The 25,152-nt window shown below is 46.1% G+C and overlaps 3 protein-coding genes across 3 annotated transcripts in view; all 3 read left to right on the top strand.

The window, feature by feature from the left end:
- The window catches only part of FANCD2 (FA complementation group D2), a 35,657-nt gene extending 31,216 nt beyond the window's left edge, over positions 1-4,441 (top strand). Inside the window, exons 39-44 of the mRNA XM_053989754.1 lie at positions 339-377; positions 829-903; positions 1,092-1,166; positions 3,521-3,667; positions 4,185-4,268; positions 4,356-4,441. Of these exons, the coding sequence (XP_053845729.1) occupies positions 339-377; positions 829-903; positions 1,092-1,166; positions 3,521-3,667; positions 4,185-4,268; positions 4,356-4,433 (498 nt within the window). The 3' untranslated portion in view covers positions 4,434-4,441. The remainder of the gene's footprint in view (positions 1-338; positions 378-828; positions 904-1,091; positions 1,167-3,520; positions 3,668-4,184; positions 4,269-4,355) is intronic.
- Positions 4,437-4,999, top strand: BRK1 (BRICK1 subunit of SCAR/WAVE actin nucleating complex). The gene is made up of 3 exons (XM_053989758.1): positions 4,437-4,608; positions 4,697-4,779; positions 4,857-4,999. Exons 1-3 carry the CDS (start codon positions 4,491-4,493, stop codon positions 4,881-4,883), a joined length of 228 nt encoding a protein of 75 aa, XP_053845733.1. The 5' UTR covers positions 4,437-4,490; the 3' UTR covers positions 4,884-4,999.
- An 8,922-nt stretch (positions 5,000-13,921) lies between these two features.
- Positions 13,922-25,143, top strand: TMEM40 (transmembrane protein 40). The gene is made up of 13 exons (XM_053989757.1): positions 13,922-13,994; positions 15,354-15,410; positions 15,987-16,126; positions 16,697-16,850; positions 18,157-18,264; positions 18,770-18,823; positions 19,722-19,757; positions 20,807-20,839; positions 22,176-22,241; positions 22,494-22,565; positions 22,646-22,720; positions 23,394-23,456; positions 23,885-25,143. Exons 2-13 carry the CDS (start codon positions 15,362-15,364, stop codon positions 23,902-23,904), a joined length of 870 nt encoding a protein of 289 aa, XP_053845732.1. The 5' UTR covers positions 13,922-13,994; positions 15,354-15,361; the 3' UTR covers positions 23,905-25,143.
- The last annotated feature ends 9 nt before the right edge of the window (positions 25,144-25,152 follow it).

The raw sequence follows: 25,152 nt of genomic DNA, 5'->3' as shown, positions 1-25,152 counted from the left end.
CTCAGTTTTGCTTTGTCTGTTATGTAATTATTTGCCCATCAGCTGGGCTTGGGTCTCTTGAGACCCAAACTGTTAAGAACTTTAGACTCGAGATAATTTTGCGCCATCTGCAAAAGGGGCACCTTAGATCACTGAACAGCAATCCTGCCAAGGGCTTACACCTGAGAGCCACTACAGTTCATGTGCTTATGTGGTGTTCCTGCTGAAACATGAGAATGGATGTTCACACATTCACAGGGGTGTGCCATGAAGGGCTGTTTTTAATTGGGTGCTGTGCTTACATGGTTTTCTTTAGACTTGTGGAGTGATCTGACTCTTTTTTCCTCTTGTCCATGTAGGTATTTGACAGCAGGCCTGTACTCAGCATCTGCCTGAAGGTAAGCAAAAGTTCAAGATAACTGAAGAGAGCAGTTTAAGTACCAGCTTTCTTGAATCATTGCCTCTAGTGCAGTAGAGTGAGTACTGGATTCTCTGGAAGAAGCAGATACTGTTTTCCTTATACCTTGCTATACATATATATGTATAGTGATTCTAACATTTTGCATTTAGTTCAGTATTATTCCCAGATGCCTGGTGGATAAAACCAGAGATGTTTACAATGATGAGATCTTGTCCTTCCTTTGCAGTGATTAAAGTGGGACCATTTACTGATCCTGTATATTCCAGTACAGCACATATGTACAGTATTCACAAGAATATAATCTTTTTCTAAGCAAGAACAGTCTCTGGGGTAGCTTGGAAGATTGTATCATCATCTCATCTGACTTTGTGATGGTTCTTTGAGAAGGAGTTTAAATTTGTTTGCTGATATATTTATCTCTTTTATAGTACGGCCGCCTCTTTGTAGAAGCATTTCTGAAGCTTGCCATGCCTCTCCTGGACCACAGCTTTAAAAAGCACACGGTAATTCTGGGGACAGAACTGGCTGCAGTCAGTTGGGAATCATAACTGATACTTCCTGCATACATGCATCTTACCTCTATCCCATAACCCTTTGAAAGGACTGCTAGGACTAAGGCTGTTTCAATATTCTTGTTTCCCTATGGAAAAGTCCTTTGAGAATGATTTGCTCATCTGCTTACTTATTGCAGGATGACGTGCAGAGTTTGCTGAAAACCTTGCAGATGAGTACCAGACAACTTCATCACATGTGTGGCCATTCCAAGGTAAGATAAGTTCCAATTGCAGCACAAACTCTTGTCCTAAGGATGGTATTATTTCCCTTCCACTGCTTTTCCAGGGCATTTGCAGGTTCTACTTGGATGCTTCCAGCAGTGTCTGTGCAAGCAAAAACTCTGAGAGAAGGTGAAATAGCCTTGTTTTAGTGGCCCAAAAGTTGAAGCATTTATTCTGGAAGTGGCTGACTTGGATGTTATGTCAGGTTGGCATAATATTTTTTAACACAGAGGTTTTGGACATCTTTAGTTGTTGACATCTGTAAGGGGTTGTTTCGAGAACACAAGCTAAGATCTTAGAGGCCTTGAACAAAGTACAAACACCAGATGGATAATATCGGAGAGAAGCCTTGCCAAAGATGAACAGCCTTGTGAGTCAGAAGAATCAGCAACAGGAGGTGGATGGGGAAAAACCCTGCTCAAAGTCCTCTTGAGATAGCTTTTATGTTATGTTGGTAAGGGCAAAGGGAGAGGGATGGTGGTAACAGAGTCTGTCTCTGTGGGAGACTTGGGGCAGGAAGGAAGGAGATGATTAGAACTTTGCTTACAGTGTGGAAAGACAGTGCTTTTTGCAAGAGAGAATCACACAGGAGGAGACAGAAAGAACTTCACGTGTGCTGCTTTGTTCCTGACTCCTAAAAGGTTCACGAACACTTGTCCAAGAAGGGAGCTTTGCCAAAGTAGTTGAAGGGAGAAAACCAGCTACCAGCATGGCTCCCAAGCCAGATTTGCTACCCATTTAGGCAAGAGCTGGCATCAGGAGCATAGTTATTTAGCTGAAGATCAGAACATGCTGTTGCATCTCTCAGCACAGGGCGAGAAGTGAAAGCTGGCACAAACCCTGACAATGCTAAAAAGTCCTCATGTTTGAAAGTGAATTCACCTTGTTAACAGGATCACAGCATTGCAGCCTTTCACGTTATCTTTGACCAGCATATTCAAATGCTGTGTGCCATGGTCCCTGTTAGCACAGAGCTGCAGTTGAACACCTGTGTTCTACCACTTCTCTGGTACAGGTCTCTGTGCCAAATCATTTTGCAAGAATGAGAAGGCAGAAACTGAATCTGGGGCAAGTAAAATGCATGCAATGAATGTTCCATGCTTATTTGAAGAGGAGTTGATGCCAACATTTGTTAAACCAACCTTGATTTCACTTTCACACAAACCTCAGGGAGGCTTGCTAACCCATCGTGCAATGTGACCTAGGATTTGTCACTCTCCCTCAATGTGTCTTCAAGGAGTATTACACAGCAGGCAACAGCAGTCAGCTTCAGCTGTTATTTCCTAAGTATTTGTCATTTCCCCTTTCACACCAAGCATCTTTTCTGTTTACATATCTAACCTTGGGCATGTGGACAGTTTCTGAACACAGATTTTTGCCAGTGCTGTACCTTGTTGAATCTCTAAACTGCCTGCACGCTGTGGGGCAGGTTCCAGGGCCCAGGGAGCACTGTGAGTGGTGATTGTGTCATTAGCAAGTCATCTGCTGATTTGGTTCTGATTAGTAGTAGCTCCTGCCTATCACATAGGCTAGAGAACAGCTTTGCTGTTGGTAATCAGTTACGTATTCCCTGCTGGCAGAACTTGAAGCAAAGCAGTGTCCCTCTGCCCTGGCATGTTGAACTCTTCCAAGAAATGCAGGTGACCTGAATTCAGAGTACAGCTAATGAGAGCATCTTAATCCCAGAAGATTACAAAGTATTCTCATGAAAGAGGAAAATACTTACATACAAAATAATTGTGCAGGTTTTGGCAGGTTGACAGGATTTCTGGTTTAGCAATGACTTAGCAATGCAGATTGAAGCCTAGCAGGAGATGCTCACCCAGAGCTAAATCTCTTAGGATACCTGGCATAGCTGCCCTTCCTCTGGTGGTTTTTGCTTACAGCAACTCCATCTGTTCCTCCTGTCCTAGATCTCCAAAAGCCAGTGCTTCTTTGCTCCAGAGAAGCTGGCTTTGGAGATTATAGTGCACACACATTCCATGTAAAGGAATTGCTTGAGGCACTGAGCAAGAAAAGGTTGTGATGGAAGTGGGTGTATTTAACACGTTTCTTGTTTTTTCTTTTCTGAGCTTGGGAATTCAGCAGAGGAGTTACTAGCTTCTCTAGAGTTCAAGACAAAACCAGGCTTCTTTTATTTTAAACCAGATGAACGTGGATCAGTTTGGACAAAACACTGATCTGAGCTTTATTTTTTAACAATAGCTATAATTTGGCCAAGAAGTGATGTCATCTGGGCAAGCTTTGTGGGGGTCATATCCATCCCACCTGATAGCCAATGGCTTTTAAACAGCCAGAACACTTAGGCAAGAATCAATCCTCATCACATTTTACTGTTGCATAGATTCACCAAGACATTGGACTGACCAACCACGTGCCTTTGTTGAAGAAGTCCCTGGAACAATTTGTGTACAGAGTGAAGGCAATGCTGGCGTTCAACCACTGCCAGGAGGCCTTCTGGGTCGGCATCCTCAAAAATCGGGATCTGCAGGTGAGACTCACTGCCCTGCCTGGGGCAATTAAAATCTGGGAGAGGACAATGCTCACCTTGTCCAGACAAGTCTAACTCTCCCCTTGTGTGTGGGTAAAGCTAAAAGGCCAAATTCAGCATGACCATAGTACAGTCATGTCTAGTGAAGGAGAAAGAAGCATTTTATTTCAAAATTGAGTCTGCATCTCTAGACTCTTGCACTGAGGGGTCAGATTTCATCATAATTAACAGGTATGGGGATTTTTTCACTGTTCCATGGCAAGAACTATACATGCACAAGAAGGAAGAGATAAAGGTCACTTGAACACCTTCACACACTTTCATGTGTGGCTTTAAAAGAAGCTATTTCTGGCTCTTCATCTCACTGTAGAAGCAGGATAGTTAAACAAAACCTGATTTTTTTTAACTCTAAAATTTTTTATTTAAGAAGGCAACAAAATGCCCTTTTCTTCCATCCCACCCTGGCACGCTTTGGCCGCTTCACATACACTCAGTGCAGCTCTTGTGTTCAACTTAGGGAGAAGAAATTTTGACTCAGGCCTCTGAGGAGAGAGGCTCGGATGAGGACGAGGAGGACTCTGCGGAGGGCCCCGCGGAGGAGGTACTTCAGGGGCCGCCGGGCTGCGCCTCTCCAAGGCGGGGGAGGGCGGGGGTGCAGCCCCGGCGCTGACGGCGGCGCGTCCCGCAGGAGCCGAGCGGCAGCGACACGGACGACAGCGAGGAGCGCGGCGGGGCCGGGCCCGGCCCTGCGGCAGCGCGGCCCTGAGGCACCGGGCGGCGGGCGGGGCGCGGCTCCCGCGCAGGCGCGGCGGCGGCGGCGGCCATGTCGGTGCAGGAGGACCCGGTGCAGCGGGAGATCCACCAGGACTGGGCCAACCGCGAGTACATCGAGGTGATCACCAGCTCCATCAAGAAAATCGCGGACTTCCTCAACTCCTTCGGTGAGGGCGCGGGGCGGGGGCTGCGGGCGGGCCGGGCAGGGCCGGGCCGTGCGGCGGCCCGCGGTGTCTCACTGCCGCCTCTCCGCAGACATGTCGTGCCGGTCCCGGCTGGCCACCCTGAACGAGAAGCTAACGGCGCTGGAGCGGAGAATCGAGTACATCGAAGCCCGGGTGAGCAGCGGGGCGGTTGGCCGGGTGCGGGCCGGGCCCGGGGCCGGCCCTGGTTGAGGCTTTTCCTTTTCCCGTAGGTCACCAAGGGAGAGACGCTGACATAGGCCCGGGGCGGCGCCGGCTCCCGCCGCCGGAGCACCGCCGCCCCTCACCCCGCTCGGGGCCCGCCGCCACCGCCGCCGCCTCTGCTCGTGTTGCCAATAAACCGCTGTGCTCCTGCCCTGCCTGCTCTCTGCGTGCCTGCCTGGGGCCGGGCCGCGGGATGCCCGGCTCCCTGCCACCGTCCTGGATGTCCAGAGCCTGCCCTTCCATCCGCCTGACCCACGGGGTTTGGGCACACGTTCCTCCCCACGCGTGGGGGCTGTACCACAGGGGCTGTGGGCCAGGCTGTTGTCAGCTCCTGGAGGCACCTGACCGGCCTTTGGGGTGCTTTGTGCTCCTGCTGGGATCTCAGCAGAAAATCTGGTGATCCCTATGGTCTGGAGGGTGTCTCAGCCTTCACATGTGCACATGGCAGTGTGGGGACAGCAGGCTCACCTGGTGTGGTGCACATGCCAGAGGAGAGGACCCTTTGCCAGCACCCGGGAAGAGGTGTTTCTCTTCTCTGCGAGGCAAGTGGCAAGGAGAAGGAAGTCTCTCAGCCCTTCCCATCACTCTTCTGTTTATCTCAGTTTTTCAGTGGGCATCTAGATCTGCAGATGCCCTGCTCATATTTAACGTTTGTTGGGGAGTCCATGGAATTGTGTCAGCAAAGGTTTTATTGCTTCCCAGCAGGCTTTAAATGTCTTGGTATATTCTCCAACTGTAATCTTAGCTTCTTCATGATGGCACTGTAATGCCTGCAGTGTTTACTGAGCACCTGAGTTACTTAATGTTTGTTATATTTTTGAGGCTGTCTGACATCAGCTGGTTCCTTGTTGACATAGGTCCTCCTCCAAGCTCACAGTTGTGTTCTCCATAGGAATCTCTGTTTTCCACTGTTTGAATAAGTGCTCCTCCAGTTTTACCCTCAGTTCTCATGGTTACTGTCAGGTTGGGCTACACATCAGGGAGGCTTGGCTGCCTTTGGAGCATAGTACCTGTGGAAATGAGTGATTTGTAGCAGCCCTGCAGCGGCGTGGATGGTCACTGCCCTTAGGTGTAGGGCCCATATCAAATTAGACTGTTGCCATGAGGATTGGTAGATGGAAGGAAAGCAGCTCTCCCTTGGCTCCAAGGTGGCTGCTCTGTAGCCCAAGTACATCAGAAGTACTGCCGTGGCCCATGCATTGCTTGCTGCTGGATGTGCTGTAGTCCTGAGATCTCCGTCATTGGAGATAACACAGTATTTATCTGGAGAAGGCCCTGAATTAATTGGATGTTGAAGTTGGCCCTGCTTTGAATGGGACGGGGTTGAGGCAGAGACCAGCAGAGGTTCTTGCCTAAATTATGCTAAGATTCTTCAATCCAAAGAATGAATGGGAGACAAGGTACCACAGACATCCCTGGCACTGTGTCTGTACTGGGCTGACCTCTTAACTCGAGATCCATTGCTTGTTTCTGTTTCCAGCTAGTAGCATGGTATGTCTCAATCCCTTCCTGGTCTCCGGACTGGCTGTTGTAATGGCTCTTCTTCTCATACCAGGATTTCTCAAAGGAGTAGGTTTTGCCATGCAGTTGGTGGAATCTGCTGGAAGGTACCACTCCTCCCAGGATATGTGCTCTCACAGAGCTTCAGCACTGTGGTATCAGCCAGTCTGGTTCATCTCTCAGCAGGGATCCCAGGCAGCTCACTGCACTACAGAGTTCTGCCCTTTTCCTTTCAAGGAGTCTTACTAGTTCCCTAAGGAGCCAGGTTTTCTGGTTGGGTGCTGCTTATTCCAGCTGATCTCTGGGAGTTGAAGCCTCCTCGTTCTCAGGCTGCTACTGCTTCCTCCAGCAGCTGCTGTGATGTGCAGCCTTGTAATAGATGGAGCTTTGATACATTTCATTATTTTAAGTACTGGGGAATTCTGTTTGCCTTTTTTCTTTGTACTGTATTTTTGTTTGTTCTTTTGTTTTTGTTTTTTAGAATATGATGCCCCAGGAACCCACATTAAACTTTTCTGGAGTGGATTTGTGTATTCTAATTTAGATGACTGATTTACGTGGCGTGTTAGTGGTGCTGTTCTTCCCACCACACATTTAATGTAGCAGGAGATGGCTGTGTCCTCTGTGTCCTGATACCATGCTTTCCTCATCTCCTGAGAGGGCTGGGTGCTCTACTTATGGTCAGCAGAGACCTGTTGGTGGTCTGAGACCTTTTTCCAGCATTTGAACTGCAGAGAAGCTGGTTGGAAGCCCCTTATGAAGGTGCCAGCACTGACCTAGAGAGCCTGAGCCAATCTGTAGCTTGAGAAAGGTTTGCATTCTTGGATGACAGACAGTGGGCTTTAGTGCTCACTGCCTGCTGGGCAGGCAGCCAGGCCTCATGGAGTGATGGGAGCAGCCCAGCAGTCCTCATTAGAGTCTCCAAGGTTTGGGAATGAGCTCTAGTGTTTTGATCTGGGTGGAACACTAGGTGTATTGGCATCACCCTTTGTGTGGTGTCAAAAGAGGGATCTAGAACTTGATTCATTGGCATAGCCCAAAAAAGTTTTAGTCTCTGATCCAGAGTACATCTTTTAAGATGAATGGATTGGACCAGACTTCTCAAATAGTTCTAGCTTTTAGTAAATACCCTTTGGGCTCTCTCAGTGCCTACTGTGAGCAGACCCTTGACTTTAGGAAACAGTTTTAAAGTGAAATGTACCTTTATCCCCTTTATGTTGCAGGTGATTGAACCTGATAATTCAGTGAGCTGAGGTGATCTCAAGAGAGGAATGTTTTAGGACACAGCTAAGTTGTTGAGGGAGAGCTGCACTTTGATCCTAAGAGCTTTGCAAGGCTGAATTTTAAAGATCCCATGTTGCATCCCCACAATCCCAGAAGATGGTGTCTGCTTGCATCCTAGTGCCAAGGTACTGACAGCAGTGGATGTCACTGGAGTAGTTGTCTCACAAAGAGAAGATTGGCCCTACCAGCCTGGGATTGCTGCTGCTCCCCAGGTCAGTGAGACAGGAAGGTCACAGCAGTATGGGAGGTCTCCAGATTCACTGAGGCTTTGTGTCCAATTTCCAAAAGCTGCCAGCAGTACTGCTCTGAGCTCTCCAGGTCCTGGGGACTTGGCCTTGGAGTACATAAAAGCTTTAGGGTGGCTGTACCATGAGCTCACCTTTCCACTCACCTTCCCCATCCCTGGCTCCTGTACAATCTGACACAACTTATGTGTTTTCACTTCATATCACAGAAGTGTGAAGCCAGTTGTTGACAGAACCCTCTGTTGGGTATGTCCTGAAGCAAAAGCTTGAGAATAATATCCTGGGGAAATAATGGATAGATCAAACTCTGAGTCTTGCTGACTTCAGAGTCAGGCCTGTGGGAGGTCTCAGGTTCACCTTGGCTGAGGGATGCCCCAGCCAGTTTGGTCAGTGCTGCACAGAGCTGCTGGCCCAGCCCCAGCCTGGCTCTATGACTCTTCCTGTGTTGCCCCTGTGCCAAAAGGTAACCCCACCAGGTAACCAACCTGTGCCTCCTTACTTTTGGAGGCTGTTGTGCTTCCTGGCCTTGCCATCTCCTGGCAGGTACATCGCTGACAAAGTGGTGGGGGACAGGTCACAGCCTGCCTTGCTGACAGAGTTACAAAATGGATTCCAGGACCAAACCCATCCCACAAAAAAACAGGATTAAATATCGAAATCCTCGGCGTTGCCTGTGTGCTTAAAAGTGCTGAGGAAAAGGGCTTTATCAAGAGGGAGGATCAACTGAAGCTGGGAGTTGTCCCTCAGGCTCCTGGTGCTTCCTGGGGAGCATCTGTGCTCCCCTGCTTATGCCTCTGCTTGCATGAGGCACTTCCAGCCCTATTGCTAGACCAGGAGACTGAGGATGGAAAGGGAGCCCAGTGAACTGATAAAACAAGGAAGAGAAGAGGAGCAGATATTGGAGCAGATTTTTTGGAGGTTGCTCATGGAAGCAGTTCTCCAGTTAGGGCTGTGGGTGGGGAGAGTATCCTGGGACCCCACGCTGATCCCTGTCCTTGCTGCAGCACTGCTCAGCCAGGCCAGGGGCTGGGAAGAGTACACTGTTCCCTACTTCTGTCAGCCAGCAGCCTGCCCTTCTTGCATTTGTGCTCTGTGTTGGGGCCGCGCTGTCCATCCTACTGATGGGCCTGGGCTTCAGCAGCCAGACTGTAACTGGAAGATGCCCTTGTAGCTAAATTGGAAGGACCAGCAGCCCAGCCCCAGAGGCCAGACACCCCCTCCCTCTCATCCCTCAGAGCCCATTTGTGAGCCTGTAATGTGCTGACCATAGTAAAGGGGAGCTCCCATAATGAGGGGATTTCCATCATTACCTGTAGCCATTAAGGGGAGGATCCTGTGCTTGTCAGTACTGAAATCACTCACTCTTCTGCCTCAGGAGCTGTTGATAGCAGCACCTGAGGAGCTCAGTAATTCTCCAGGAAGTGAGTGATACATCCTGACCTTTGATTTAGCCTGCTCAAACAGGCCTAGTTCTTAAATTTAATGGACTTTAGCAAAAAGTTTACTGCATTAATTTAAAATACTAATACAATGAATTATTATGGCAGTTAATTCCACAGAAGGGTACATAATGAGAAAAAAATTTCCAAAAAATCTTAGTAAGGTACAACATTATCTACTCTCATATGATTCCACAAGCTTTCGTAGCTAAACCTCAGGCTTTATCCCAGCCAAAAGCAAACGTCTTTTACATGATTTCAGCATAACAGGGTGTTACTGGTTCAGTGATGGTCTGGAAGGTTAGGAAGTAGGTTGTAGTCACTGCTTGTTGCTTTTTTCTTCTCTCTCAAAAGTCTCATAGTTTAAAAGCAGAGAGGTAGCTGTAAACTACCTGTAGCCTGCAAAGTACAGCTGGCAGTGAGGCATAATCCCCCTGCACTTACCTGAGCTTCACAGGCTCACAACAAGTGTTGAAGCAGACTTTATTTAAAGGAAAATAAGTAGCAACTAAGTGAACGCAGAGGAGGGAGTAATTTAACCAACCCTTTGGATGAAAGTCAGGGTAGGGCAAGAAGAGTCATGGGAATGTTTAAATCTGTCAGAAATGTGATGACATAATGAGCAATAACTACTCTATGTTCCATCACTGGGCCCCTCCTACACTCACTTAGCAGTATTTCTACATTTCTAATGCAACCTGCCTGTGTGACAAATCCACACACATGTTGCACTCAATTAGTGTCAAGCATAAGAGCTGCTCTGGCTGTGTCTCACCTCTCTAAACCCCTCGTGGAAGCAATTTTCCCAGCATACAAAGAATAAATCTCCATTCTTCTAAATCAGAGGACAGTTCCCGAATAAGGGCCAAATAAGCACATGTAATACATGATAAAGCATTCTAATTTATTAGATAATCTTCCCAGCAGTAGGTGCAGGGCATTAGCTGCTTTAAGTATTCAATGTTATATGTAATTCAAAATGCCAGGGGAGGTGAGACAAGGCACTTGAATAGGCACTTGTAGAAAAGAGTGGAATACCTGGCTTAAAAACCACAAACTTCAATCCTTTCCCCCTCTAAAAAGATACCAATAAACCACAGCAAACAGCCAAACAAACTGGAAAAGCAAAATAAATGCACACCTACTCTAGGAAGTACAACTTACTTTACCTGTGTCCAGTCACTCCAGAAGCATCCGGAGATGAAGAAGTGAGGAGAGCAGAGGGAGGGAGTACAATCCTTCCTGGGGTACCAACTGCACCAGGGTCAAACCATTAGCTGAATTTGACAAATGACTTACATGACCACACCTTGTGCAATCAGTAGCCACTGTGCTATTGGAGTGTCCCAAGGAGTCTCCTTTGACACTGGCTGTCACTCTTCACATACCTTTTCAGGTGACCAAACATGTGCCACCTTGTGCTGTGGTGCACTGCAGGAATTTGCCCCCTTCTTTCCTATTCTTGTTTCCTTGTGGTGAAGGCTGGCTGTCTCAGAAAGTGTCACCTGGCAGTGAGGGAGCAGCTGCCCTGAACAGCAAGCAGCCCTGGTGTGTGTCAGAGGTGGCTGAGAAGGGCTGGAGGGGAGCACCAGTGACCTTTATGGCAGGTATAGGAGGAGAAGAGCCAGAGGCTTTGTGTTGTCAGCACCCCTCTGTGGCTGCTGGGGACAGGTGGGGAGGAGGGCACGTTTCCCTTTGCTGTCACTGGCCCAGCTGCACAGGCATTCCACCTGTGCCTCCCTGGGACACCCTGAGCCAGGAGAGGAGCGTGCCTGGGCTTCCAAACCCTCATCATGGTGTCCCTGCTTGGCTTTACCGGAGCCCAGGGCCTCTCCCCACAGAGTGGATTCTACGTCCCCAGTGCCCCCCTGATGTCCCAGGGAGGCCAGAGAAGTGGGCCTGGGCCTCCAACCTGAGCAGGGGCTGTGCTGGAGCAGCCACAGGCAAGAGAGAGGGGTCCTGGCTGTTCAGGGCTACTGAGGACTATTAGTGCCTGAGGCAGGCTGGGGGCTGCACAGCTCCTCTCGGTGCCAGCGGGATTGGCCCCTGGCCACCTTCCCCAGGGCTCAGGGACATGGCAACACACGCCTGGAGTGTGACCTCTGTAGCCAGAGGACGACGGAGCTGCCGCCGCTCGCCCCGTGAGTCAGGGGAGGCCACGTGAGGCCCCAGCCCCGACGCCTTCCCACCCAGGGCTGGCACTGGGATCCCTGACCCAGGATCCTGAACTGCCACACAGCCGTGAAGGTGAGTGCTGGGGAGGGGTTCAGGAGCTTCCTGGGGTCAGGCCTGGGGGTGGTTGGGGGCTGTGTGCTGGCTCTCCGTACTGCTGGGTTATTGGTTGCTATTTGAGGCATCAAGCCACTGTACAGGAAAGGGGTTCTGGTGCTGTAGGAATTACAGGACTTCCCTATAAACTCTCTTTTTGACTCAACTTGATTCTTTTTGACTCAACTTCCCCATCTTTTAAATAGTTTTTATTTCTCTAAAATCCTCACTTCATGCAAAGAGAAAGATTTGTTTGCCTTAATTTTACTCAGACTACAAGCATAAACGTTTCTGGCTTCTGATGAGTTAATATTCTTCCTTCAGAGCTTTACAGCAACCACAGGGAGGCACAGGGCGTGAAAGGAGAAACACAAACCAAATAATTTCAAATGTTGCATGTCAATGCTTAAGGCAGAGCTGGAAAATGGGCAGCAATCTCCCCAGGGCTTACAGGTGTGGGGCTGGCAGCAGTGCAGCCACCGTGCCTGGGCCTGCTGTGAAAGCCAGGGGAGGAAGGAAGTGCTGGAGCTGGAGTGGATGGGCTGTGCCTGCTCCTTGGTCACCCCCGTGGGGCTGTCAGAGGCAGCCTGGGGAGCTGCCCTAGCTGCGGTGACATGCACTTGCTGGGTCTCCCTACACGCCTGTGTTCAAGGAGAGTGAAAAGTCTTGAGTTTTGCTACTTCTGTGTCACATTTCAGCTACATTTGACAACAGGAAGGCAAGCAGAAGGGTAGCAGAATTGTTACCACAGCCCGTGGAGACTGGAGCAGGAAGGGTTTCAAACGGAACTGGTGTGGATCAGTTTTTGTTGTCTTACAGGAAGAAACTCAGAAACAGCCACAGCCCTCCAGGACATCTTCCTGTGGATCCAACTGCTAGGACCAACCTAAGACTTGCAGGTGTGCTTTAAGAAATTGGTTTGGTTTAATTTGAGAGAAGGGCATTGAGGGACTTTATGTTTAAAATAAAATTTGGCAGGTTTAGGTGTCAGCATATAACTTAAAATGAAAGGTAAAAGTAGTTTCAAAAGGAAAAGGTTTGGGATTGTCTGATTTTTGTCTTGAAGTTAAAACAACTTTATTTGCATTTTTCTTGTTATCCCATTGAGCGATTTCCCTCAGATATATTTCATCAGCTAAGCAAAACCTCATGTACGGAAGTTGTTAACCTCACTTTCTAAATGTGACTCTGCACACAAATTTTGTTCTAACATATTAAAAAGACCTCACTGCAATTAAATCCTGATTTACTGTGAGGAAAGCAAGGTGAAGTCTGTTGTTCATGTCATTTCCCAGTGAGCTCATCACCAGGCTGAAATGCCTGTATATCATCATCCTTTTCTCATTATGAGGTATAATCAACTAAGTTGCTTTTAAAACATACAATAATTAGACACCTATACTTATCCTTTGTTTAGATCTGATTTTCTTTCCAGAAGAGCCACAGGGGAATTAATGTGCATAGTCTAAGAGAAATTAGCTACCCAACTTCCTTGGTTAATGTAAATCTTGGTCACCAACTGGGCTGAGCTGTTCTGGAGGTACAGAAAGGGAGATGGAAGCAGATGCTGGGTGCTCCTGAATCCTCCTGTGGCATCCAGGTCTTACCACAGCAGGATGCAAAAGGCGTTAGGCAACTGTTTCTGTTGCTGGAACAGCTGAGCAGTCTGCTGGCTCATTTGGGCCAGCAAATGAGCAGTTTTGAAGTAAATCAGTCTGATAGCAGATAAAGATGACGTTGGCAGTGTCTGCCCTGCCTTCAGTGTTGAATCTGCTCTTCCTGTGTGCGTGGCAGGACAGGTCAGGTAGTGCCCACTGCTCACTTTGTCTTTGGGATGATGCAAAGCTGGGATAGGGCAGCTGCTGTGACAGGTTCCTGTCAGGGGAGCCGCAGCCTGCCTTAAAATGCCACTGAAAGTGGCCTTTGCTAGGTACTAGGAACCCCAAATACAAACCTCCTGAGTTTCACTTGACAGTAAAATATCAGGATACTTTAAAATTATTTTCTGAAATTGAGTTAATCAGCTGGAAAAAAATGTTTATATGTGAAGTACTTTTGTTCCTTTAGCTCTGGTATTTTGACCATGCAGTCCAGAGAGAGGCCTAAAGGATTTAGGTTAAACAAGCAACTGTGCAAGGTCTAAGTTGAGCAAATAGGAAGGCAAGAAAGAGACTGAAAAAGGCAGAAAACCGTAGCTGGAGATACATAAGTGCCTATGAACTGACATTCTTGATTGAGTGGCTGAGAACGAGTCTGTCCAGGGTGTGGTGTGCTGGGTTCCTACATTTCCACATCAGCTGATGCTTACCCACAGAGGGGACAGATACATTTCCTGCATTCCCTATCGGGTGCTCACAGGCTCCCAGCTCCCACAGGGCTGCTGCCACAGCTACAGCAGCAAAGGCTGGATGTAAGTCAGGGAAAGGGGAAGCTCTGTAGATCTTTTGCATAGATTCATCACTGGGGATAATTTCAAAATGTTGTTAAAATATTGTTTACTCACAATACACTTTGGAGGCAGGTAAGCCAAGTTCTCTGAGCTGAGCCTTTGAAAGTGGTTATATAATTTTACCAGAAGTCTTTTGAAGTCTGTTTATATCTAATTTCCTCTGTCTGAGAACTGACACCTTAAAAAGTTGTTCTGTTTGAATTGAATGTTTGCTTGTGTATCCTTTTGAACATATTAACTGACCTGTTTTGGGTTTTGTATTAGAATATTTTTTGGACTGATATGATGGTCTTTAGAGAACTGAAAATGCCAGTAGGAAAAGAAACAGGTTTTCCTCTGAAAAATTTGAATTATGTACTTAATTTTCAAACTGCTTGATTGGAAGTGTTTTGTTGAATGGATCCAAAAGGCATATTGTAAGAAAATGTGTGCACATATAAACTGTTTTCCTATTGCATCCTGCATAGTGAAAACTTTGCTTTAGGCTCCCCGAAAACCTTCTTCTGCATCTCTCAGTACAGCTGTTGGTTAGTTGCAATGTTGCACAAGGGGAGATGCATCAGTGCAGAATGCCTGGACCACGCTAGGCAGAGGCACCAGTTCAGAACCACAGCCACCACAAAATGTGCACCATCAGAATATTCCAGCCTCAGCCCAAAACTTCTGTGGCAATTTTATCAAAACAAAAGCAAATACTGAATTTTGGGGATGTCAGAACATTTGTTTCTGTGGCAAATACCAGTAATTAATCTGGGATCAACACTTAAAATTTTCTAATTCATAAAGCTAAAGTTTATGGAAATTTCCTTTTCATGACAACTTGGGAAGAACAGATGTTGAAGTATCAAAGTCTTCTGTGAGACAAGAATTCAAAGTCTTGTGGGACTTTCCTAGAAACTGTTTCTGCTCTTTTTCCTGGCACATTTTAAGTATTAGGATGTAAAAGGTACAGGATAATTGTTCTGTTTCGTGAATGGAACCCGGCCTATTAGGTTACTCACATCTGTGGTAAATGTTTAATTAGACACTTCAGTAGCTTTACAAAACAACAATGTGAATGATCAAGTCTGACTTCTTTTTGTTTTAGTCATGATGATTAGACTTTTGTTCTTTCCTAATAACAAAAAGCCAGTAGGGCTCACTCGGAGGAGTGAAGAATTGGGTCCCAGGAGGGTAAATGAATCATGATGTGAAACAGAGAAGTGATTTCAAGACTGAATGGCCCAGAGAGAGACACTGTGTTTGCAGAAAATCAAAGTCAGAAAACCAGGAAGGTCAGTGACCTGGTTCTAAATGTGCTTTTTCTCCCCTTTCAAACAGGCACAGCAATGGAGAATTTGGATGTCCCGATCCCAGATCTTACTGAAGAACAGCAAGGTGAGAGAAGCACACAAAGATCAGAGCTTTGGCTCTTGCACACTGCACAGCAGTGTTTGCCAGGGTGGGCATGAGTCAATGAAATCTGTTTTCTCTGAAAACACACCCTATCCATCTCCTTGCTTGTAAAAGAGAGACCAGCAGTCAATTCCCAGCTCTTCCACAGGCTCCTGTTAGGCTTTGTGAACATGCAAGTGGGAATTTAGATACATGAAGGAGACTTGACTGTGCATTAAATGCCTGATGAGCAATCTCAGGACCTTGGTATCCAGTCCTTGGGGTCTTTGTGCCTGTCTGTAAAACAGCATGGTCAGAGCACTTGCCATGCTTCTCTAACTGAGACAGCAGCATCACAGAGACATCAGTCATTTGTATGGACTACTGACATTTGTCTGCTGTTTTGTGGCAGACTGAGATGATTTATACAATATAGCACCACTCTCTTTCCTGTGTGCTGGTACTGGGGAGTGTGTTACAGCCTGGTGTCTGTCTTCACAGTTGCACTGAGCACCACAGGAAGACTGCCATGAAACCCCCCTTTACTCCTGCACAGTGACAGGTTTGTTTTCCTTACAGATATTCTTCAGAGAGTTTTTGCTGCTGATGCCAAGTACTTGGAGAATCATGAGAAAATGAACCAGTCCTTCTGGGAATCACTTGTGAAATGCTTGGCCACTACTAACCCACCTATCCTGAATACTGAAGAAAAGAACAATGTAAGTTACCAAAGAAACACTTATCCTTGTTATTCTACTTTTCTACAATACTCTGGGGAGAGAGAACACAGTCCCACTAGCTGATATACTGAAATATATTAAAAGGTGTAACTGGATACATAGATAAATGAGGTTCAGGCCACTGCTTTTTACTTCACGGCTCTCCATGTGCAAAAATAACTGGCTCTCTATAAATTCCTCAGGATCACTTCAGCTCACTATGTTCTAGGCAGGACCATCGTTAGTCACATTTTGCTGTAAGATACTGCAGTAACTGCATGGCCATTTTCAGACCCTATAGCTGTATTCCTCCAGCTCTCTGAATAGTTAACTATTGCCCACCATGCTGTTTTTCCCAGTCGATGGCTCTGCCCTGAGTTGCTGAATGGAGTTTACATTCTCTTTCCATCTTTGACATTACTCTTTGTCCCCAGTTTTGCCTTTGTAGAGTAGGAGTAGGGGGTTACATTGCCCACCAGGTGGGATACACTCATTTGCCCATCAGGTTGTGCTTCTACAGGCTGTGTTTTATTGGAAAGACCCTTTGCTAGTTACTTACCTCCTTTTCAGCTCCTTAACAGCTGTGATGTCCTCCCCGGAGGTTGTGCTGCCTGCCTGAAAGCCATAGAGAAGAAAGGAGTCAGGGCAATGGCTCTTCTTTACCTTTTGCTGAAGACTTCCAACCCATCTGGGTACAGGCAGCTGCCCAGCTCCAAGGGAAAGGGTGAGTCCTACCTGTCCTCCTGTCAGCTGTTTTGTTAAAATTACTGCAGGGCCAGTGGCAGCAGTAATTGACAGCAGCTTGAACACTATTATGTGCTTGGAAGTGATTATTAGTGAACAACTGAAGTGTCTGGAAGTACTGCTCAGGAAAGGCAGTTAGGTGTGGTGGTAATGGGAGCCAAAGTTAGTATTTAACTGTAGTTAGACTTGGCTTCTTCTGGGGAAAACCCACCCATATTTAGGGAGAGAGCATGTCTTGGGATGATGCTGCCAAAGAAGTTTCTTTGACTTGAGAAAGTTTTCCCTGACGTTTTTGCACAGACTGTTATCCAGCCAGCCAGGACCCCTCTGAGCACTCGCAGTGGTAGGAAATCAGAGCTGAGCCAGTGAAATATTTGTACAAATATAATTCCCTAGCAGCACATGTAAAACTAAAAGGAATGAACAGGGGATGGCACACAAGGTGCTGAACCTGGCAACAAGATAAAAGAGACTTATTTGCCTGGTTGTGCAGTAAGAAACCAGGGGCAGTTTCACAGGATCCGTAGTCATTAATTGTCTTTAATAGAAGACAGAGGAGCACTCACTTAAGATGACCCTAAATTTAACTGGAGACCCTCAAGGACATGCCGTTCCTGCTTCTGCCTTGGTTAAACATGTTTCTGAAGGGGAGAGATGTCCCAGCCTGGTGCCCAGCCCAGCTTTGGTCATCTCTCAGAGCAGGAATGTTGGTAACAAGACCCTTGGGCTGTGAGCGCCTAGAGGAGCTGGAGGATAAGGAATCCCATCTACCTGCCTGTGCCCAAATCCTGCACCTCCTGCTGAAGAGATGCTGCTCAGAGTCACCCCTGGCCACAGGAGCCCGGAGCAGTTGGCATTCTGGTGTGGCCTGGCTGCGAGGGCTGTGCTCCTGTGCCACGAGAGGGAGCTGGAGCCGCAGCGTCGGCACAGGGAGCCCTGGCAGAAGTAGCCCAGGGCAGGGTGAGCCACTCCTCTCCTGCTCTCTTCATCCTTCAGCTGCTGCTGCTTCAGGGAGTGGGAATTTGCACAGGGGTAACGTTATGAATAATTAAGCGCCAGAATATGAAACTTTAGTTGTCTACCACAACCATTTAAGAAGGTCTAAACTGTAGTGTGTATGATATTTTAATTTGATGCTTTGTGTGTAAAAAACACAACTGAATTTAGACAAAGGGTCTGATTTCCTGTCAGGCAACTTTTAATAAAGCATTGTGAAATCTGTAATTGTAAAACAGAAAATGTAGTCACTGATAATTGTTTTTTCTCTCTTTATAAAAAAAAAAAAGATGAAAAATTGAAACTCCTGAAGAGTTTGGAAAGGAATTTTGTATATTCAGAAGAAGACAAAAAGTCTGAAAACTCATCCCAGGAGTCCATAGGTGAAGATACACAAGGTAAAGAGGATTTATTTTATTTTCCTGATACATAACTTAGTCTGACTGCATGTTTGTAAAGATTGACATAGGAGATGTGGCAATTCTGTAGAGCTCTGAATAAAGTAAGAAATTGTGCAAAAGAGAGAGCACAGAAAATCAGAAAATCATCAGTACCTGATTCATAATCAGCAAAATAGTGGCTGCCACCCACTCTTGTGGAAGCTGGTTTCAAAAATGTAGAAATCTGCTGCAAGATTCCTTCCCCAGATAAAAGATTCTAACTTCTCTCTACAGCCCTGTATACAAGTTAATCCAACTTGAGGTTTTGCTGAGTTTCACCTATTTAGCCAGCTTTGAAGGGAGCTGTGAGGCAGAAGCAGCCAATAGTGATCCTTGCATTTCAAAGCCTTGATTTTTACCTTCATGTGGTTATGTTATGAGCAAACCACTACAGTGCTGTTCTTTCTGATGCTGCTAGCACATTTTTCTTTACTCTGATGAACAAATACTTTCTCCTTTCCAGACAGTGATGAGGAATATTTAGGAAGACAGAAGACTGAAGGCCAGTTACTTAGAGGTAGGACAAAGTGGCAACAGTATTGGCTTTTACTAGAGGCACAACCAATATAAACTGAAAAAGAGTTATTTTTTGCATTCTTTGGGTTGGCTGTTGACCAAAGGTATATGAACATGTGTAGATATAAAAGAAAGACAAGTCAGAATTTGGCTGTAGGAAAGACATTTCCTACAAGATGAAGCTCAGCTAATGTTGACACTCAGCCCTGCCCTGTGCTGAGTTGAACCAGGAAAGCAGCAAAATCTGCTGTTGTGGGAGGAGTCCTGCTGCCTGGGTCTGCACAGCTGCCACTGAAATGCAGCAGGAGGGCTCTGAAAACATCTGACACAGCCAATACTTAGAGGGGCTGCAGTCAGCCCACAGCACTGACTGGAGATCATCAGCAAGGACCACCTTGTTCCTGAGGCTTTTCCTTTCCTACCAAAGGAAAAATGGAAAATAAGTACAATGCAGATGAAGAAAATGTGCTGTATCAATACACAGAAATACCTATAGAACTATGGATGTAAAAATGTAAAGCGTTAATATTTTAATTAACGTCTTAAACTGAGCTCAGCCCAAATGCAAGAGCAGCTAATTTAAAATTGATAATGTCAATTAGGAGATCAATTAGGAGATCTAATCTGTCTCACAGGAGTGATAGTCTGATTCTACCTGACTCCAGATACTTGGAGAGATGGTATATGGGGGGGGGGAAGGGGGAAGGGTAAGAATTCAGAATTCAGTCATTTTCCACTTTTTGACTGCCTAACCCCCAGCAGAGCCACCCTCTTTAATGAGTTAGAGTTGGTCTCTTCTTTGTCTCTGTTACACACCCCCAGTGTTTTCAGGGAGCTGATGGGCTGGCACTGGCACCAGACATCCTCACTGCAGGTATTAACCTACCTCATCTCTTTAGGAATACCAGCAGAGGTGGTTCCCTACAGAGATTCAGGTAAGTGCTCCTGGGTCACCTCATCCTGCTGGAATGACTGAAACTGCAGTGCCTTCTTTCTGACCAGCTGAGACATTAAAAAATAACTCTCAGGCTGTAAATCCCTTGGTTTCCAGTTAGTCTGGTGTTGGGCCTGGGCATGGTGCAGACATTTTGTTGCAAGGCTGTGGTAGTGACTGGCTGACAGCAGGTGATTTGTACAAGGTGTTCTGACAGATTAACCCATTTTTGTAGGCCTGCCAGGTTCTCCCAAGATGAGCTCATACAGTCATACTTTAGGGGAAAACCCAGCAGTTCTGTTGGGCAACTGTTCAGTCTTAGCCAAAAAAAGCTTGAGGCAGTTTTTAGCATTCCTTGAAGCCCTCTGTCTCCTGCTGAGCAGGAGTGTGAGGCTGGGAGGGATCTGGAACCTGGTTTCTGCATGCAGTGATCCTTGGCTCTGAATGCATTCTTGCCTGCACAGCATTCCCAGTAGGAGGTGCCAGGTGAAAGCCAGATGTCAGGCAGCAGAGCAACAGTGCCAGGCAAGAGGCTTGCACAGACAGGCAGTGTGAAGGCAGACTTCCTCCCACCAGACACTGCTGTACAGCCCCAGAATGTTTGTAAAAAGCCCACAGCAGGAAATTGCCAACAGCTAAATTGCATTACTGAGCTCATCCCTCCTGTGCCCAGGCCAAGGCCACAGGATGAGTTAGGAGAGACAAACAGCCCAATTGAGCAGCCTTTGGAGAGGACATCTGCTCCACTTCTGTTCTGTGCAGTGGAGAAGTTATAAATTGCAGCATAATCCCTTGGGGAAGTTTTTGAGTTACCTATCCCCAAGGAGCCACAGGAACACGAGGGCAGAGGGATCCATTGCACTGCCATATTCTTCCCACACTGCCAGACAGGGTCGTGGTACTTTTCCCCTTGGTGTTTGGCCTCTCTACCACTCACCCCAGTTTTGCTGCAGATAGGTGATTACTCACTGTGCTTCTTGGTGCTGAGCATGGTGGGAAGCTCTATACTTGTATTTTTTCCATCAGAAACAAAACTATATTTCTTTTCAGAGATTGCCAGAAGAGAAGATTCAGATGTAGATGGTAAGTACAAACATGGAAACAGAAGTTTGTTTTGTGGATGTTCTTTCAGGACTGAGTTTTGCTTAGTGCAGTGAGGGCAATACCAGCTCCTTGATGCCTAGAGATTGTTTAATCAAAAAGTAGAAGATTGAAAACAGGTAATAACATGGAATGCTTTAACAGAAGAAACACTGTGGAACTCATTCCATTTAGGAAGTAATACAGGACAGATACTTACCAAGTGTGAATTGATGGTCTGCTAAATTCTTTATCTATAGATCATTCATACAATTGTAGAGTTGTATCTGAGAGTCAGAATAATGCAATACTATGTTATTAATAGGAAAATAATTGAGCTTGCCCCCAAACCAGAATGTGATCAATCCAGACTGCACAAAGAGGCAAAAATGTATCAGGTGCCTCTATTAGGTGACCCAGAGCAGAGTTTCTTTTCAAGGTTTAGTTGCTCTGTGGTTCAAAAGCACCACAAAAAAAGTCTACAGCTCATATAAAGGACCCTTCCAGTATTCACCTGTTACATCTTTAGAGCAAATTCACTGCCAGGCAGAGGTTGCCCAGTGTAGGGGAAATCAGCATCTGGAACTTGTTCTGAATCAACTCCCAAAGGCTTGGGTGCAGCAGGTGCCTCAGGGGCTGCTCAAACCACCAACAAAGAGAAAAGGAAAAAACTGCTGCTTTGAACCTGTTGTTGGAGAGATAGTAAAATACTCAGCTCTTTCTGGCAATACAGGTGGAGAAAAAAGAGAATTTGGCAGCTCTGCTCATGACAAAGAGCAAACTGCTCTGTGTTTAAACCTCTAAAATACCTCATTTGTTCTTATGTTGTTTTTTCTCTATGCCAGTGTAGCTGTAGGAGACTCATTTCAGCAGCAGGTCTCATTTTGGGAGGCGCAGAAGTACTTGGTGTCAGGTGTTAGTAGAGGGATGGTTCTCACACCCTCAGTAATGAAGGGGAGCTTTTTACTGTAGATGTTGCTGTGCAAAGCACCCAGGAATCAAACTGAAGCTCCCTTGTACTATGGCTTTACTCCCCCACTGTTTTTCTGAGACTATGGCTTGTCCCAGAAGAGGCAGAAAAGACCCAGAGTGCTTTAAAACAATTCAGTATTGTTAATGCAGACATTTGGTTATACTTTTTAAAGTTCATTTTTAAAACCATACTCTTTGGAGTCATTTAAATATTGCTAATTTAATCTTTCTGAAAGGTGTGCAGACCAACAAACAGTTTTACATATATTCTGCTCTGACAGTCTATTTCTTATACAAAAAAGGAAATAAACTTTAAACTCCTTAATTTCACAGTTCCATGGTAATAAAAGACTTCTCTTTTTTGTAGCGTATGAGGAGGAGAGCAGTCACCCCCCTCAGTGTACAGTACGGTGGATGGGCATACGGAAGGATGGTAATTGATTTATTAAATCAAACTGATGTCAAACCTGTTGAACCTTAGTCCAAGAAAAAGATCTCTTATTTTTCCAACATGAGTGCTTTGTTGAAGTGCATCAATGCTTCATGATGAAAATCATTGAGGCTTCTCACAATGTTGAGCCTAGTGCCTGAGAAATTTCTTTCCATGAGTGATACTCTGTACCTAAAGGTGATTTTGGAAGGGCCATGGCTGCAGTTGTGACCTAATCTTCCCTTTCAATTTCAGATGAATTCTTTCATTTTGTCATTCTTTGCTTTGCAATTGGAGCTTTACTAGTTTGCTACTACTACTACAAAGGTAAGGCAAGATTCAATAGAAGGATATATTGTTGCGCTGTAGAGAAATGAACAAAGCTAACATTTATTTTGTTGCCTTAGATTGGACTATTTCTCTTGGGATTGGTTTAATCACCTTTGCTTCCCTGGAAACCACTGGGATATACTTTGGTCTAGGTAAGTGTTCCTCCAGCAGCAGCTGTGTCCCTGCACTAAGGACAAGGTCACACAGTTGCCACAGCCCATAAAACTGCCGGGGCTGAGATTCTGTAACTCACCACAAAACTCCCCCCCAGCATCTCCCAATTGCAGAGGGGCTGCAGACAAGCAGCCTCAATGCTACTGAAGGGAGAGGTTGACTCATTTTTCCCTCTCAGTGATCACAAGACCCTGAGTCACCTCTTTCTGCAGCAATGGCCGAATGCTGCGTTGCCATGACAATGTGTAATTTTAGCAGCAAGGCCTGTCTTCCCAGATCCACTGGATAAGATGCTGTGCATCCCAGCTGCCATGCGTTCCCCTGGGACTGAGGATGAGCTCGGGGCAGAACTTGGATGCTGCAGCTACTGGAAATATTAAAACCTGTGCATTTTGACAATCCCTAAGGATAGTATAGGAGTGCTGCCACCAGCAGCAAGTTATGGTTCCCTAACCAAGAACTTGTCTCCTCTGTAATCTCATGTTAACATGGTGGGAAATTATAGATGATTCTCTCATGACTCAGTCTGATCTTTCTTATTAATGATATTGCAGATGTGCTTGTTTAAACAAGAGTCAGTGTTTGGGTTTTGCCATTTTTCTACTTTTTTATGTTTTATGTTGCTTATCTTATGTTTGTTTTCACACCCAGTGTACCGAATTCGGAGCGTCCTTGACAGCTTTGTTCCTCTGATTGACAGATTCAGGCCAAGAGGTAACAGTGCTTTTTTCCTGACAGCATCTGTCTTCCTTGGTCAAGAATTAAGACCAACTCATTTAAATGACAATTTCCCATCTTACTGCCTTAAAAAAAAGGAGTATTTTACTACAGTTCATTACAACTGCTTGGGTTTGAAAATGAATTAGTCTTGAGCCTTTCCCTGTGGCAGAACATTTTCACATTTTTAATACTCCACCCAGTATGGGGTACTATTTCCTGGCAGTGTTTGCAGGAGAATTCTACAGCTTAAATAAAAACTCAGGGTAGAGGGAGTCTTCACTTGTTGGGTCTTCAGACAGACTTCTGGTTCATGTTTATCCATGTTTGCGGACACAAAACATGAAGAATATTGAAAAGCTGCATGGATACAGTGCAATCTGAACACAGCAGTCCTGACAGCTGCCTTTTTCTTCATCCCACAGGCATGAGGAAAGCTGCCTAGGAGGAGTATTTCAGGAGAGTTCCTCAAACCTGGCTGTCCAAATTTCCAGTACTAAAGGAACTGCTTTATGAGGTGAACCTAACAACCAAATGGCCAATGTGAAATACTGAAATGTAAAACTTCCGAAAAACATCACTCCTTTCCCTCCAAAATAAACCTGAAACCGGGGTACGGGGCCCCACTCTGGATTCCAAAGTGGTTTGGGGTTCAGCAGAGCTTGGGAGACAATGGAGATGTAGCTTTGTGTTCAATTCCATTGAAATGTAAACAGTCACCTTCCCTCCCCCAGGCAGCCTTGTGGTGGTGCATCTCTCATTTAACAAACCACGCCAGCGTGCCTGTGGCGTACCAGAAGCAGCAGACCAATGTCCTGTGCTGGTGCTGGCTTAGGCTCTGGCTCTTCCTGTGGGGATTCTGGCCTCCTCCTCCTCCCCCCGGTGCTGCCCAGAGCAGGCAGAGGCTGGCCCTGCTCTCCCAGCTGAGCCCCAGTGGTGCTGGCACTGGGGCTGATGAATTGATCGTGGCAGAACTCGGAGCAGTGGGCGGGCAGTAGTTTCACCCGAGGAGAGGTGGGGAGATGTTACAGGCACTGACAGAGTGCTGCAGTAATGAGATTATTAACAACAGCAGATTTCATCTTTTCTCAGGGGAAAAACAAAGTGCTTGATTTGACTCATCCCCCAACCTTTTTCTTTCTTTGAGTAAAATAAACACAAAACTTTGACATTCGTTTCATTTTATAGGATGTGTTACATACTGGAAGAATGTAGGGCTACTGCAATCATAGGAAGACTGCAACAAAACTATACTTTTAGTAAAAATGAATGATGTAGGCAACCAGTTGAACAGAAAAAGGCATAAACATGGATTTTTAAGGAAAGGTAAATCTGAAAGATGTAAAGCCAAACAGCTCAGAGTTTTACAGGAACAATTTCAAGCCTTGCTCAGAAAATTAGAAAGGTTTTTGTTGTGTGTAATTGGAAGCACCAGTGTCAGTCACTCTTGCCTGCAGTTCCAGCTGCACTGCCAGAAACACCAACAGTTGCACTCAGGCCTGCACCAACACAGCACAGCTGCCACCCAATGCCTCAAGGGCTAAATTGTGCAAGAAGGATGAATACAAGTTATTTCATAGTATTTATATGCTCCTTTACATGTATTTGTAGAAATATTCCACCATCCCAAACTACTGTATACTTTGTGTTAGTCTGCAAATAAAGTCTTGCTCAGACCACTGTAGCCATGCTA

Source organism: Vidua macroura, chromosome 13 (genome assembly GCF_024509145.1).
Source record: "Vidua macroura isolate BioBank_ID:100142 chromosome 13, ASM2450914v1, whole genome shotgun sequence".
NCBI lineage: Eukaryota > Metazoa > Chordata > Aves > Passeriformes > Viduidae > Vidua > Vidua macroura.
This window is presented reverse-complemented; position numbering and strand designations above follow the sequence as displayed.

Bases quoted from the DNA above. Each gene is read 5' to 3' on its own strand.
- TMEM40 (XM_053989757.1), top strand. From the start codon at position 15,362: ATGGAGAATTTGGATGTCCCGATCCCAGATCTTACTGAAGAACAGCAA. The intron at 19,758-20,806 runs GTAAGTGCTCCT...ATTTCTTTTCAG, and splicing joins GGTTCCCTACAGAGATTCAG to AGATTGCCAGAAGAGAAGAT. The intron at 22,566-22,645 runs GTAAGGCAAGAT...TTGTTGCCTTAG, and splicing joins TTGCTACTACTACTACAAAG to ATTGGACTATTTCTCTTGGG.
- BRK1 (XM_053989758.1), top strand. From the start codon at position 4,491: ATGTCGGTGCAGGAGGACCCGGTGCAGCGGGAGATCCACCAGGACTGG. The intron at 4,609-4,696 runs GTGAGGGCGCGG...GCCTCTCCGCAG, and splicing joins GGACTTCCTCAACTCCTTCG to ACATGTCGTGCCGGTCCCGG. The intron at 4,780-4,856 runs GTGAGCAGCGGG...CTTTTCCCGTAG, and splicing joins TCGAGTACATCGAAGCCCGG to GTCACCAAGGGAGAGACGCT.